We start from the raw sequence: 14369 nt of genomic DNA on the forward strand, positions 1-14369 counted from the left end.
ATAGTTTTATTACCATTGGTTATTTACTAAAGTAAAAAAACAACATTGAATAAACTAAACGATTTGTTTTAACTATAATTTACTTAGTTTTTACAAAAATCTAAAATCTGTTGTGGTTAAAATTTTTAGCTTTTTATAAGTATCCACAGTTAAAACTAAAAGTTTTTTATCGTTTAAAAATATTTGCATACCAGATTGTTGTTATATAGTATCAAACTTGACATTTTATTATTATCAGAAAGTTTATATAGAATGTTAAACATTAAATCATGATAATTTCCACAAAAGTACTCAAAGAAAGTTTTGTTAAATAAAGATTTCAACGATTTTATGGTATTTAACTTAGTTGCATAAATGTGTAAGACAAATAATAACTGACGAAAATTTGTATGAGCGCATTTTCTAAGAAGTCACCTCCAGTTTAGAGTGAAACCATTTTAAAACAAACTCTTAAAATCTTATACATTCTTTACTAAAACTAAAACGTATCAAAGCAAGACTAAAATTAATATTTTAGTTTTATATAAAGAATTACAGCGTTCATACTATATAAAACTTACATATGATGGTATCAGAGCAAATAGAGTTAGATGATCGGGAAAAAATAGTAAAAAGTGACAACGAATGTGAAGAAGACGAAACACAAGAAAAGGGATGTTGTTCATGCTGGAATAAAAAATCACGTGATGAAAAAAAGTTATTTATTGTAATAATTATTGCGGTAATTTGTGTCGTTCTTACAGTGGTAACAGCTGTAATTGTTTGTATTATGAAACCAGATCCTACTACAAAACCATCACCTACAACAAAACCATCTTCTACGACTATAGAACAATGTATTCCTCAAGGTACTTATCGTTTTTTTTTTATTTAACAAATCAGAATTTTAGACTGTTTGCAGAGAGTATATGTTTTTTTGAGTTTAAGCGTGTGAAAAATAAAAAAATCTTAATTAATTAATAATAAAGGTTATTAAAAATTAAAAAAAAAACTAATTAAACTTAATCTAAAGTTTGTTTTTGTTAACTAATTTAATACTTTTTTTTTAATTTGTAAGATACTTTTTGAAACTAAAACTTTACATGTGATGTAAGGAGAGACAAGATTTAACAATTAAAATTAATTATGACAATAGCTTCTGTGTGCAAAAACTTAAAAAAAAAAAAAAAAATTATCAGAAAAGAGTAATTGCAAAATTTCTAAAATACCAAATGCCATTGATCATAGAAAATTAATTTATCACGACGAAACTTTTATGTACAAATGCCAAGAAGGATTTTCGAACTCGTTCACAAACAGAACCTGCAATAATGGTAGATTGCAGCCCTCTCCATTGGACATACCGCTTGACTGTGTGCCAAGTTGGTTAAATTCTAAAATAACAGTTTTAAAGATTTTTTTACAACTTATTTGACTTTTAATTCAGCAATGATTTTTTCACATTGAATTTTTATTTAATTTGTCTTTTGTACGGAAATTCTTTGTTCTACTTACAACGTTTTGCTGTTCATAAATATGACCATTTTTACATAACCTTTAGTCATTATAGAATACAACAGCTAAAAAACGTGCAAAAAACTGTATGCAATATAGATACGTACCTATTAGGTATACCCATATAAAAATGTATATTAACTGAAAACAGGATGGAACAGTTTTAATAAAGTGAAAACTTTTTTTTTCCGAGAGCTTTGTTTGTCTGGACCTTTAGGATTTAAAATCCTATTACGTTGTGGCTGATATATTTATCTAATTGTAATTAATAACTTTTTAAGACACAAAAATAAGTTAAGTGTTATTAAGAAAAATGAAACCAAGTTTATTATGTTTAGTAAACAATATATAATTTTACATTACAGTATAAGTTTATCTTCCCCAATATCTTTAAAATCTTTAGTACTTTTTTGCCTGTACAAGTGTTATTCTACATTAATTTGTAAATTTAAATTTTAAACGTAAGACTTTTCACGACACATTTACTTAACAACTAACGTTTTATTTTTTATTGCTTTAGTGCAATAGTTTTGATTTTTTTAAAAAATTAGATGTTTTTTCTGGTTAATTAAAAAAAAGTCTAATCAAACTTATTGAAACAAATTATGCTATAAGAAAGTTACAAAATTTCCTGTAACTGTACATTCTAAACCTGAATAAAAAAAAAACTTTTTATTATATTATAGGTGATTTATAACTTTGTAATATTTATATAATTGTATTTTGGTAGCCAACTACTTTTTTATTGACTTAAACACTTGATAAAAGATGACTGCTACATCGAAGATATCCTAAATTCAAAAGAGCATCCGAATAATATAAAGCATGGTAGAGACTTAGTGTACGAATGCAAACAAGGCTACTTTAACGAGTATACAACCAGAATGTGTATGAATGGTAACATTTCCCCAAGTGACAAAGATAAGCAACTCGAATGTTTTCCAAGTAATTTTTATCATTTTATTTTTTAATAATTTAAAAGCATTTAACTTTTTTATATTTGAATTAGCTTTAGAAAAATGCTTCATTTTTCTTAAAAAACTTAGTGCTTGCTTTTAACTTTGCAAACATACATAATTTTGTTTTGATCTATATACAGTTAAATAATGTGTGATTTTTTTCCAGAAAACTGTAAAGTACCATCAATAAATAATGCAAAAAAACACCCCACAAGCGTGGATCACGAAACATCACTTGTTTATGAATGCCTTTATGGTTACACAAACCCAATTACTACTAGAGATTGTATCAAGGGAGTTTTGTATCCTGAAACTATAAACAGAACTCTTGATTGCTTTCCAAGTTTATAAAAGCTTTATTGTACTTAAGATTTTAATTAATTTCAGATGTTCTAGCTATGTATAAGTCGTTTGTAGTTATAGTTTCTAAGTATCTTAATTTATCTTCTATACTTTTTGTGCTTAATATTAATATTAAAATTTTTTTAAACAATTTAAACAACTTACTTGACTGTTAATTACAATAAGATATATAATAATTTTATTTAGCGAGCTTATAGCAGTCATTTTTTTTTATATAATTGTCCTTTAAAGTAACTTTAGAAGAACAAAAGTATTAATTATATTTGATTAAAATAATTTCAAAAAAGCTTAAAGATAAAGAATAAAATAAGCCTTACCTCTAAAAATATATCGACAAGGTTAGATGAATCTTATTAATTCTAAAGACAATATTAGTAAAGTTTTAAGAATGAAAAAAGTCTGCAAATACTTTTGAAATTAAACTTTTTTTTGTAAATAAAAATTATATTTTAAGTTACTAGCAATATACACTTTAAGTTTATTTCTATTATACTAAAACCTGTTAATAAATTTATAAACTATTACAATAAAGCAACTTAATCGTTTTTATTCTAGTCATCTACCGAAAGTTTTTAGTAATTAAACTTTTAAACATAAAATTTTGTGGTAGAAATAGCTTTAGCTTATAAAACATTGCAAAATGTTTTTAAACACAACTAAAATATACTAACAAGCAATAAAAATATAAAAACTTTAAATACAAGGAACAATTTTTGTTTCAAAATTTATCGATTGAGCTTTTAAAGGTATAAATTGACAATGCACTGGTTTACTTCCTTAAAAAATTACTAAAGTTTAAGAAATCAGCTTTTAATTTTATAATAAAAGAATACAAATTGTCTAAAAATCGTTAAACGGTGCTTAAACAGTTATATAGAAGAAAATTTAACAACTAGAAAATTTAATCAAAATAGTGGTAAGTACAACAAAAACATTTTATACAGAAAACTGCAACGTTTCAATGATACATAACGCTGAAAAACATCAGAATGCAGTCGAACATGGTGATACTTTTCAATATGAGTGCAAGGATGGATACTCTAATGATTACACAGTTCGTAATTGCTCTTTAGGAAAACTCCAGCCATCGCCAGATGAAAAAAAGTTAACTTGTACACCAGGTTATACTAATTTTTGTATATTTTTTTTATTGAACGCTTTAAACAAATTTTTAAATATAATAGAATATAGTTTTATAAAAAAAAACAATAAATAGAAAAGGCAATAAACACTGTGTTAATTTTATTGATTTTTAATTGATTTTATTAAATATTTACTTAAGTTATTTTAAAAATATTAAAAAATTTAATTTCATAGTTTTAACATTTACCTACTTCATGTTATCAACAAACTTTTTTCTCTAAAATATAAATTATGTTTTAATTAAACTTACTTAAATTAGTAACTAGTTATACTTATCTAATTGTAAATTGGTATAGAACTGCTTAATCTACCTTTTGTATATTTTTATTATAAATTAGCTAAAAATTTTAGTTTAGGAAATTTAAGCTCTTAATTATAAGCAATTAAATAAGTATAAAGTTTATAATCATGTATGGTGAAAAATAATTTCAATGACATAACTTAACTAAAAACATTAGTAATTACTTTAATTAAGAAAAAAAACATGATTTAAAGATGACTGCAGTGTTCCTGAAATAGAAAAAGCAGAACCACATGAGACTGTTATAAAAAATAACCAAACCCTCAACTTTAAATGTATGGAAGGACACTATAATGATCACAATAAGAGAACTTGCTTACTTGGAAAACTGCATCCTAGTATAGTTCAACATCCTTTAGACTGTATTCCAGGTAATATTTATAATGGCTGATATATTAACAACTCAGTTTTATTAAAGTTACAAAAACACTTTTATCATTATACAGTCTATATAGGCAAGCAGGGTACCTGTCAAATTTGCACGAGCGTACAAAATTGCACGAGGGGATAAAATTGCACAAAGATACTTTTGCACGAAGACACTTTTGCACGACCAGAAAATTTTGCACGAGCAGACAATTTTGTACGGGTTGAATTCTAATTCATATTTATTTCAATTTTTTTATAAATTTTAACTTTTTTTTTTTACTATCACTGTTACCCCTAAGCCTACCCTTGTTCGGTAACTTATTTTGTTTTAATTATTTTTTTCTACCACTATTACCCCTAACCCTTACCCTCTGTGGGTAGCTTTTATTTTGATTAATTTTTAATTTTTAATCAATTATTTCTATTTTTCATAATAATTATTTTTTAGCTATTTTTAATTTTTATTTTACTATCACTGTTACCCTAACCCTTACCCTCGATCAGTAACTTTTTTTTTTCTTTTGGTTTTTTTTCAATTTATCTTTTAGGTTTTTTTCCTGTTTTTTTTTAATTTTTATTTTTTATCTGTTTTTTTTTTACTCTCGTGCAAAAATGTAACTCGTGCAAAATTGTAACTTAGTGCAAAATTTTCTTCGTGCAATTTAGTAACCTCGTGCAATTTGGTCTTCGTGAAATTTTGACCCGTTCTCAGGCAAACAAATTTTAAAATGATAAACAAATATTTTTGTTCATAAAAAAAAAACTGACGTGATTTAAAACTACTTTATTTTATAATCTACAATTTACATACACTTATTCTTAGCTTAGTTTATAACATGATTTATTAATTTTAAAGAATAGACTTAGTAGATAAATATATATTTTCAAGAATCTTGTGAAGTACCTCAAATAGCAAATACAGCTGGTGATTACCCGTCAGTCGTAAATCACAAGGAAAAACTTATGTATACATGCGAAGAAGGGCACGATGTTGAACCGAAACATAGGATATGTTTGTTTGGAAAGTTGGTTCCTAGTAACGACCAATTGCCCCTTGATTGCATTCCTTGTATGTTTTTTTATAGATTTATAGATACCAAAAAGGATTTTTCTACTTTGTTTTTTATTTAGTTGACTTTAATAAAAAATAATTAAGTCGCAAAAAAAAAAGGCTAAAAGTAGAAGTAATATTTTATTTTTTTCAAATAGCTGTATCACTATTTTAATTCTCACTCATATAAGTACTTACAATCAATGTTCTAGTTATACAATACTTAACTGTTCAACTTGCTTAAAACATTAACTGTTAGTAGCATAATATTTCCAGTGAACTGTACTATTCCTACTATACCTAACGCTGAAAACGACCCAGAAACTATAAGTAATAATGAAGAATTTTCTATAAATTGCAAAGAAGGTTACTATATAAAAAATTCTGTAAGAGTTTGTATTAATGGAACTTTGGTACCTTCAGATGACGAAAGTCCACTTGAATGCAAACCTGGTAAGCTTGTTATATGAATTATTTTTTAAGACCTCTAGCTAATAAAATTAAAACTAAGTGTTTTGTAATAATTGAAAATATTTTTCGTACAACAGTTTCTTAAACCAAAGAGCGCTTTTTTAGTCGTTTAATAAACATAATGATATTAAACATACTACTCAAGATTACAGTTTTTCTTTAAACAACTTTTCTTTTAAACTTTTTTGTTCATAATGAAATAACTCTAAGTCAAAGGATGTTTCAATTTTAAATACAAAAATTAAGTATTATATATATAGCATTTACTATATGCTATATTATATTTTTAAATAGTATATATTTTAATATATAATATAGTCAAAAAGTATAATCTACATTTTACTTAGCTTTTAAACTTTTGTTACATCATCTATTTTTTTGTATAAATCTATACTAAAACTTTTATTTACAAACAAGAATAAAAGCTGTTAAAGACTTTTGCACAAACAGAGGGATGCGCTATTAGTCAGATAATTAATTCACTGCCACACGAAAAAATAATTGAAAGTGGAAACAACTTAGTTTATAATTGTAAAGATGGATACATGAACAAACACACAGTAAGAATGTGTAAACTTGGCAAACTTTTTCCAAGCATTGAAAAGCACCCTTTGGATTGCGTACCAGGTTATTTTAATAGTTTTTAAAGCTTCATAAGGTTACTGAAGTACATTTATAAATCTTAAGTAAAGTAAGTAAGATAATTTTTTTGTAAGTTCATGTAAAAAAGTAAACAAAAAACATGTTCTCATACTTTTTTGAAGCCTAGTAAACTGTTTTTCATGAAACTAAAAATATGCTTTATTTTTTACAACAACGATAGAATTTTGCCTATTAAAGAAAAAAAATTACAAAATCGCTATGTTAATTATATATTTCAGAAAACTGTGACGTACCAAAAATAAAAAATGCTGTTGATGGTTATCCTAATTCTGTAAATAGTGGAAAAATATTTATTTATAAGTGTGAAAAAGGTTATTTTAACGATTACACGATAAGGTCATGTGATCGTGGGGAGCTGAACCCTGGTCTTTGCAAGCCTTTAGATTGCATTCCAAGTAAAAACATAGTTTAAAATTAAATTTTAAATGATAAAAAAAAATAAAAATGGTTTAAGCAAATGTGAAGCCCTTATTGTCTATTCACTATTGAATATAATTTGTTATAGAATAAAACAAAAAAGGTATTATTTATTTAAGAATATGTTTCTTTCTAATTTTTTTATTTATTTTACATGAAACTTTTTTTTAACATTTTAAGTAGTCCTTAGTTAAAATATGGTTACTTAAAGATTTAAAACGACTGACCTAATTAGTAGCTACTCTAGATAATCAAGTTTTGTTACTATTTTAACACAATTTTTTAGAAAAATGCGAAATTTCGGAAATTGAAAACGCAAAGAATCACAAAAATATAGTCGAAAGTGGAGAGAAGTTGGTTTACGAATGCAAAGAAGGTTATTACAATCAAAAAACCACCAGATATTGCGAGTTGGGAGGTCTATATCCTAAACCAACTGATATTGCTTTAGAATGCGTTCCAGGTAGAAAATTTTGGTCAATAAAATATTATTGTTAACTGGTATAACTTTTTGTAGAAAAAATAAACTTAAATTCATTGTAATGACTTTAATTAAAACTTGTAGAAAAAAGTTTTTCAAAAGCTAAACTAACTTTTTTTTCTGTAACTTATTGTTAGCAAATTGCACCATACCTGACATTCTAAACGCTATGAGGTATCCTAATGTTGTAAAAAACGGAGAAAAATTAGTTATCGAGTGTAAAGAAGGTTACTACAATGATTATAATAATAGGATTTGTGAGCTTGGAAGCTTATTGCCAAGTGATAAAGATAAGCCCTTGAATTGTCAACCAGGTAATAATAAAAATTTGCTTCTTTAATAAAATCATAACTCATGTTATAACAAAGTTGTATACTTATATCTATTATAAATTGAATATTTAATTAAAAAATTAGAAAAGTGCACTGTTCCAAACATACCTAATGCCGTCAAGAATAGTTACCCTTCTTACGTTCACAGTGGTAAAGATCTTGTTTATACATGTAAACATGGATATTTTAATGATTACACCAGAAGATCTTGCCACTTAGGTGAACTTATGCCAAGTGATTCTGACGAGCCTTTAGCTTGTAAACCAGGTACTTTATTATATACAATATAAATGCAAATTAGTTTTTAAAATTAAAACTTGTAAAGATAAAATATTTTGTGAAATGAAGTATTACTACTTAGATTCCAAGGTAAACAGGGCATTTATAAAGTAGTTCAATTTTAAATGATTAACAAATAAATGAAAAAACAATTGTTTTTTACATTATAGTAAAAAATTTAAATAGAAAGCGTTGCTTTATGTCGCACTTTTTTAAGAAAATTGTGAAATCCCAATGATCATAAATGCTGAAGATGGGTATGATAAAACAATAAAAAGTATGGAAAACTTGGTTTACACTTGCAGAAAAGGCTACTCTAATCCCTACACAACTAGATTTTGCGACAAAGGAGTCCTAGAACCTACACCTGAGAAGGAACCTTTAGAATGTATTCCAGGTAAATATAGTTTTAAAACTTTTAAAGTTAAAATGAATAACAAACTTTAGTTTAATAATGAAATTCCTAATTAGTTTAACTGCAAACTTTACTTTAATGTACTTTTATATAATTAATGTACTTTTAATGTCTTTGGTTTTATATAAAGTATTTGATAAGGATCAAAGTCAAATGTTATTATTTAGTAGATTGAATAATTGATTACAATACAGAATACTATTTTTAGCTCAAATAAAAAGCTCTATATTTCTTCACTACAGGTTTAACTTGTTGAAATTACTTTAAAAACATTATTAATTGATAAGAAACGCAGAAGTAAACTTAGATTTTACAGACAAATGCACTGTACCAAAAATACCAAATGCAGATGACCATGTTGAAATTGTAGAAAGTGGTACTTTTTTTAATTACACTTGTCAAACTGGTTATTACAACATGCATACTACTAGATTGTGCACAGCTGGAACACTTAACCCTTGTCCTTGTTCAAAACCCCTCGATTGTGCTCCAAGTAACTAGTTTCAGCAAAACATAATTAACTAAAAAATTATTAGTTTTTTTTTTTTTTCATTTTAAGTTAGTTTAAGAGTTAAGTTTATTTATTTACTATTTTTTAAATGATAGTAACAACAATAATTTTTAAATGTTAAAAACACCTTTATATAGCTTAAATACGTTAAAGTAAATAAATGGTTATTAACTTATATGACCATGAGATCCTAGTTTTAATTATTATTTTTTTTAGTCTTTTTTAATATACTGCTAACAATTATTAAAACTATTTTTTAATGTATTTATAAAAGTTGTCATTTACAGCTTGCATCTGTTTAAGGTTAGTAACTGACTGCAATTTTTTATAGCTAGTTTTAGTGCAAACTTTATTAACCAAATTAATGTGAATGTTTTTAAAGCCAACAAACACGTTTATAGAAAAATTCCGTACAAGTTATTAAATATTTAAAAACGTTATAGTTGATTGCGAAATTCCGAATATAGCAAATGCATTAAAACATCCTCCAAAAATTTCTCATGGTGAGGACTTTTCTTATACTTGCATTGATCGGTACTCCAACTCTTACACGACTAGAAGTTGCGTTGCTGGTAAATTAGAACCATCAGTTGAAGAACAACATCTTGACTGTAATCCTGGTAGTAATTTAATTAATTTAATTTTATTTTAGACTTATTTTAAATTTTACCGATTCAAACCATAGTAGAATTAAGGCAGATTTCTCAAAACAAGTTAAATGACAAAAACAGTTTTTTTTATAATGTTTAACAACAAATTTTACCGTGAAAAAAAGGTTTCAAAAAAGGAATCTCATTACATATACTTAATTTGACAAACATCGTTGTTTCAATCTTAAAAACTTCAATTAAATATTTTAGTTTAAAAATAGTTTGTAATGATAATTTAGCATAAAATAAGTTGTATAATACAGTATAAACTGTTTAATTCAATGAATCCAATCTAATAACGTTTTTAATTTTTAGTTCCAATGCTAAGTTTAAACATAGTTTAAAGCTAAGAACTTAACTTCTTGTATTAAAAAAATAAACTCTTGTCTTTAGATTTCTGCAAGATTCCTGAAATCAGTAATGCTGAATCGCTACCTGAAACTGTTCAAAATGGAGAAACCTTTATTTATAGCTGTTTAAACGGCTACCATAATTCAATGAATACAAGACGTTGTGACATGGGCCAATTGTACCCAAGTGATGAAGAGAACCCTTTAGACTGCATGCCTAGTCAGTTTTTATTTTAATTCTTAAGTATTTTTGACACTGTACGCTACTTTAATATTTAAATTTAAAAAAAGATAAAATTTGAAGTAAACTCTTTTTTATTTATGTATTAGTTTTTATTTAGAGAGATGATGTTCAACCTTGATTGTAAAAGTAAAAATTATATTAAAAGTAAGTATTTATCAAGTCAATTAGTTTTTTTTATCTTGAAAGAAGAATTTTATATAATTTTTTACACACTTATTTAATTAGTTTTTGTGTAGAACCAGTAAGTTGGTTCTAAAATTGTTCTTGTATTTAAGATTGACAAGATATAATACTTTGTTATATTACTTGTTTAAACTAACGCTTAATCTATAAAATATACAAAACTAGATTAAAATCAATCTCAAGTTTTGTAGTTTTTTATGTTAAGCAGCCTCAAAATTCTGTACGATTAATAAAATGTGATAAACTATATAAAACAATTAATATCAAGGTAATATACACCTTGCTAAAAAAAACTATTTATTATTAACTACTTACTTGTAGACCCATGTACTATTGAAGAAGGTATAAGAAACGCAAAGGAAGGTTATCCTACTCAAGTAGAACATGGTCAGAAGTTAACATTCGAGTGTTTGAAGGGTTATGATAACAAGAATACAACAAGAACTTGTAACTTAGGTACATTGGTTCCTTGTCCTTGTGCCAATTCCCTTGATTGTTCACCAAGTAAGACTTTTTAGTGTATCAAATAAAAAGCTGTAATTTTCATCTGCAAATTTTAAACTGTATAACTTTATTTTTAATTGTTTCTTATTAAGCATGTTATGCTTTCCAAAAAAAAAAAACAAAACAAATTAAAAAATGTCTTTAAATTAAAATATCCTTTAAATATCTATTAAAATATCTTTTTATGTAAATTCCTATATTTTTCAAACAATATAAACAAAATAGAAAGCTGTGCAATTCCTGAGATAGAAAATGCTCAAGATCATGAAACCCAAGTTGAACACGGAAGATTTTTAAATTATGTTTGCAACGATGGCTTCTACAACTCCGCCACTCATAGAAGATGCTTATTTGGAAAACTCCTTCCCAATCCACAAAACAATTCTCTATCTTGTAAACCATGTAGTTAAACTTTATACAAAGAATAATAATTTTTAAAGTTGACCTTAACTAAACGCGAAGAAATTCTAGATAAAGTAAACATTTATACCAGTAAGTAGCAAAAACATTTTGACAGCTTTGTTCATAATCGTATGGTTATTTTGATGTACTCTCAAAGTTTGTCTATATCTTTATATTTTGTGACTCTCATCTGTTTATTACTTTTGAATAGTCTTAAGTTCTTGTTAACATTGTCTATGTAAAAAACTATGGAAATTACAACTTACAATTTAGCCTCGTTACTTTACCAATAGTTTTTAATTAATATTTATTTTGTAACATTTTTATCATCTATATTATATCACACAGTGCACTGCCACATACCACAAATAGAAAACGCAACCGAACATCCAAATTACGTGGCTACTAACAAAAATCTCGTCTATACTTGCAAGACGGGCTTTGCAAACCCTAGCACAACGCGTAAATGTACTTCTGGCGAGCTGTTTCCATCGATCAAGAACGTTCCATTGGCATGCCGACCAGTTTGCAGGGTACCAAAAATTGACAATGCCAGTTACGGCACTTCACAAGTTTTGAGTAGTGGAAGGTTTGTCGAGTACACTTGCAATAAAGGGTACTCACCACTTCCATCTAAACTTCAATTTGAGTGCATTGATGGTGTTATTGATATTGCAGATGCTAAGTGTCAGCGTTAGTTTCTAATAAAGTAATCAATTAGTTGTTGATTTTAAGTTTTTTTACAAAAGAGTTATTCAATAAAAACTATAACTTAATTTTGCACTAAAAAAATCATCTTTGTTTAAAACACTTTTAAGCTTTAAATTACTAAATAAATCGACATCTTAAGATTGTATTTTATTCGATTCAGAACTGACTTAAATTGTTAATTTTAAATTTTGAAAATTTCTTAATTATTTATATAGGCTAAACTAGAACTGAATATATTATAAATAATTAAAAATACTGTTTTACAACTATATTCTAATGACTAAGTTTTATATACGGTTTTTTATGTTTACATGATAAATTGTTTTAATCTTTTAAAAGCAAGCTATATAACTTTATTTTTATTTTTATTAATCCCAGGAACTGGTTACAAACATGCAGTAGTTGAAGACATGATGAATTTTAAAGATGCTAAAGAATATTGTGAGAAAACATTTGGGGGAAATTTGTGGAGTAGTGGACTTTGGAAGACAACTGAAGAGAGAAGGTTTAAATTGACATACCACCCAAGATTTTATTTTTAATTTTATGTGTTTTGTTACCATTTTACGTGAAATTTTAGAAAAACAGTTTTCAATCAGGTCACGCATAACCGCTGTAACTGTACAAGGAGAAACTTTCAAATCAGGAAAAAGTTACTGGTGTGGTATTTATAGACCTAACTATTATCACTGGCTAAGAACGGTTGACAATTCTACAATACATTCAGATGATAATTTTAAAGGAAGTGCTTTTGATAGATGGGAACCACCTTATGTTACCAGCCACCTTGGTGATTACGACTACATAGCTTTAAATTACGATCAGTTGAGCGTCAAAAATGTTCAAGAAGGTAGAAAGCTTCCTTTTGTATGCGAATACTAAAAGAAACTATTTTTAGTTTTATTTGATGTACACTGTACAGTATACAAACTTATAAATTTTTAAGTTATCTTTACTAACAAATCAAGGTCTATATTTTTTATAAATACTTTTTGTTTTTTATGATCGTAACAATTATCTTTAAGCAATATGTTATGTTCTGGACAAGATATCAAACTGTATCCAATTGGTGTACGATTCGATAACTAAAATAATTTTTTGTGCACAAGGTCCTAGGACCAATTATTTTGAGCACTTTTTTCTCGTTCAATAAATAATGTATTAAATAACAATATTATATTTAAATTGATAGAGTTAAATCAGAAACTTTATTATATTTTAGTTCGTGATTTCTTCTTTTTTAAACTGTAAATAAAACAAAAATTAAGTTAATTTCAGATTAGTTGTGTTTATTGTAAAATTTTTACTTAAATTTTTTGCTTTAAAACTTATAAATTTAAATAATGCTTTGGTTGGTTGTTTAATAGTAGTATTTGAGCTAAATTTAAAGAAAAAATTATCATAAATTAAGTAGAACATGTATTTTTTTCTTAATAAAAGCTAACAAAAATATTAGTTTGTGACTTATTAAATTAAATACACAGCGAAATTATTGTTTTTTAAAATTGTTGTTTAAAGACAAGCTTTTTTTTTAAATAACGACAATAATCTAATAAAAAAGTTTTTAGATACTAAAAAATAACGGGTGAACGATATAGCTTTTTTGTTCCTAAAGTTTACGCTTTTTATAATAAGGTAAGTTTACTAAAAACTGATGCTCTCTACGAACTTAACTAAAGGGAAATTTTGTATTAATTTTGTAACTTTTATCTTTAGACTTTAAATATATGAGCCATTGAATCTTTTTAGATGGGAAGATTTATAATACTAAATTTTAGACTGAGTAAAGAAAATTGTAAATTATAAAATTTAAAAGTAAAAAAAAAAAGAATAAACGCAACAAAAATATGCGTTTTCAAAGTAGTCGTTCTCATATTTTTCCAACTGGTCTAGAAGCTGGATAAGCAAACTGCGATCCGCGAGCCAAATGCTGATCTCAAAGCTAAAATCTGCGTCCCGTGAGATACTTATTAGCTAAAAACATACTTTTTTGAAACAATTAAAATAAAAGGTTACAACTGGGCCGTTAATTCTATAAGTAATCTTTAATAGTGTTCCAATAGTCCTTATTTTATA

The 14369-nt window shown here is 26.0% G+C and overlaps 1 protein-coding gene across 1 annotated transcript; it reads left to right on the forward strand.

The window, feature by feature from the left end:
• Positions 1-565: 565 nt before the first annotated feature.
• On the forward strand, positions 566-13175 carry LOC145833464 (sushi, von Willebrand factor type A, EGF and pentraxin domain-containing protein 1-like). The gene is made up of 20 exons (XM_082940640.1): positions 566-696; positions 1228-1361; positions 2263-2439; positions 2620-2796; positions 3761-3937; positions 5519-5698; positions 5957-6133; positions 7033-7209; positions 7518-7694; positions 7850-8026; positions 8129-8311; positions 8541-8720; positions 9088-9231; positions 9693-9860; positions 10293-10469; positions 10998-11180; positions 11406-11582; positions 11931-12275; positions 12672-12798; positions 12893-13175. Exons 1-20 carry the CDS (start codon positions 566-568, stop codon positions 13173-13175), a joined length of 3651 nt encoding a protein of 1216 aa, XP_082796766.1.
• Positions 13176-14369: the final 1194 nt, after the last annotated feature.

Source organism: Thalia democratica, chromosome 4 (genome assembly GCF_965202585.1).
Source record: "Thalia democratica chromosome 4, ktThaDemo2.hap1.1, whole genome shotgun sequence".
In the NCBI taxonomy this organism is placed as follows: domain Eukaryota; kingdom Metazoa; phylum Chordata; class Thaliacea; order Salpida; family Salpidae; genus Thalia; species Thalia democratica.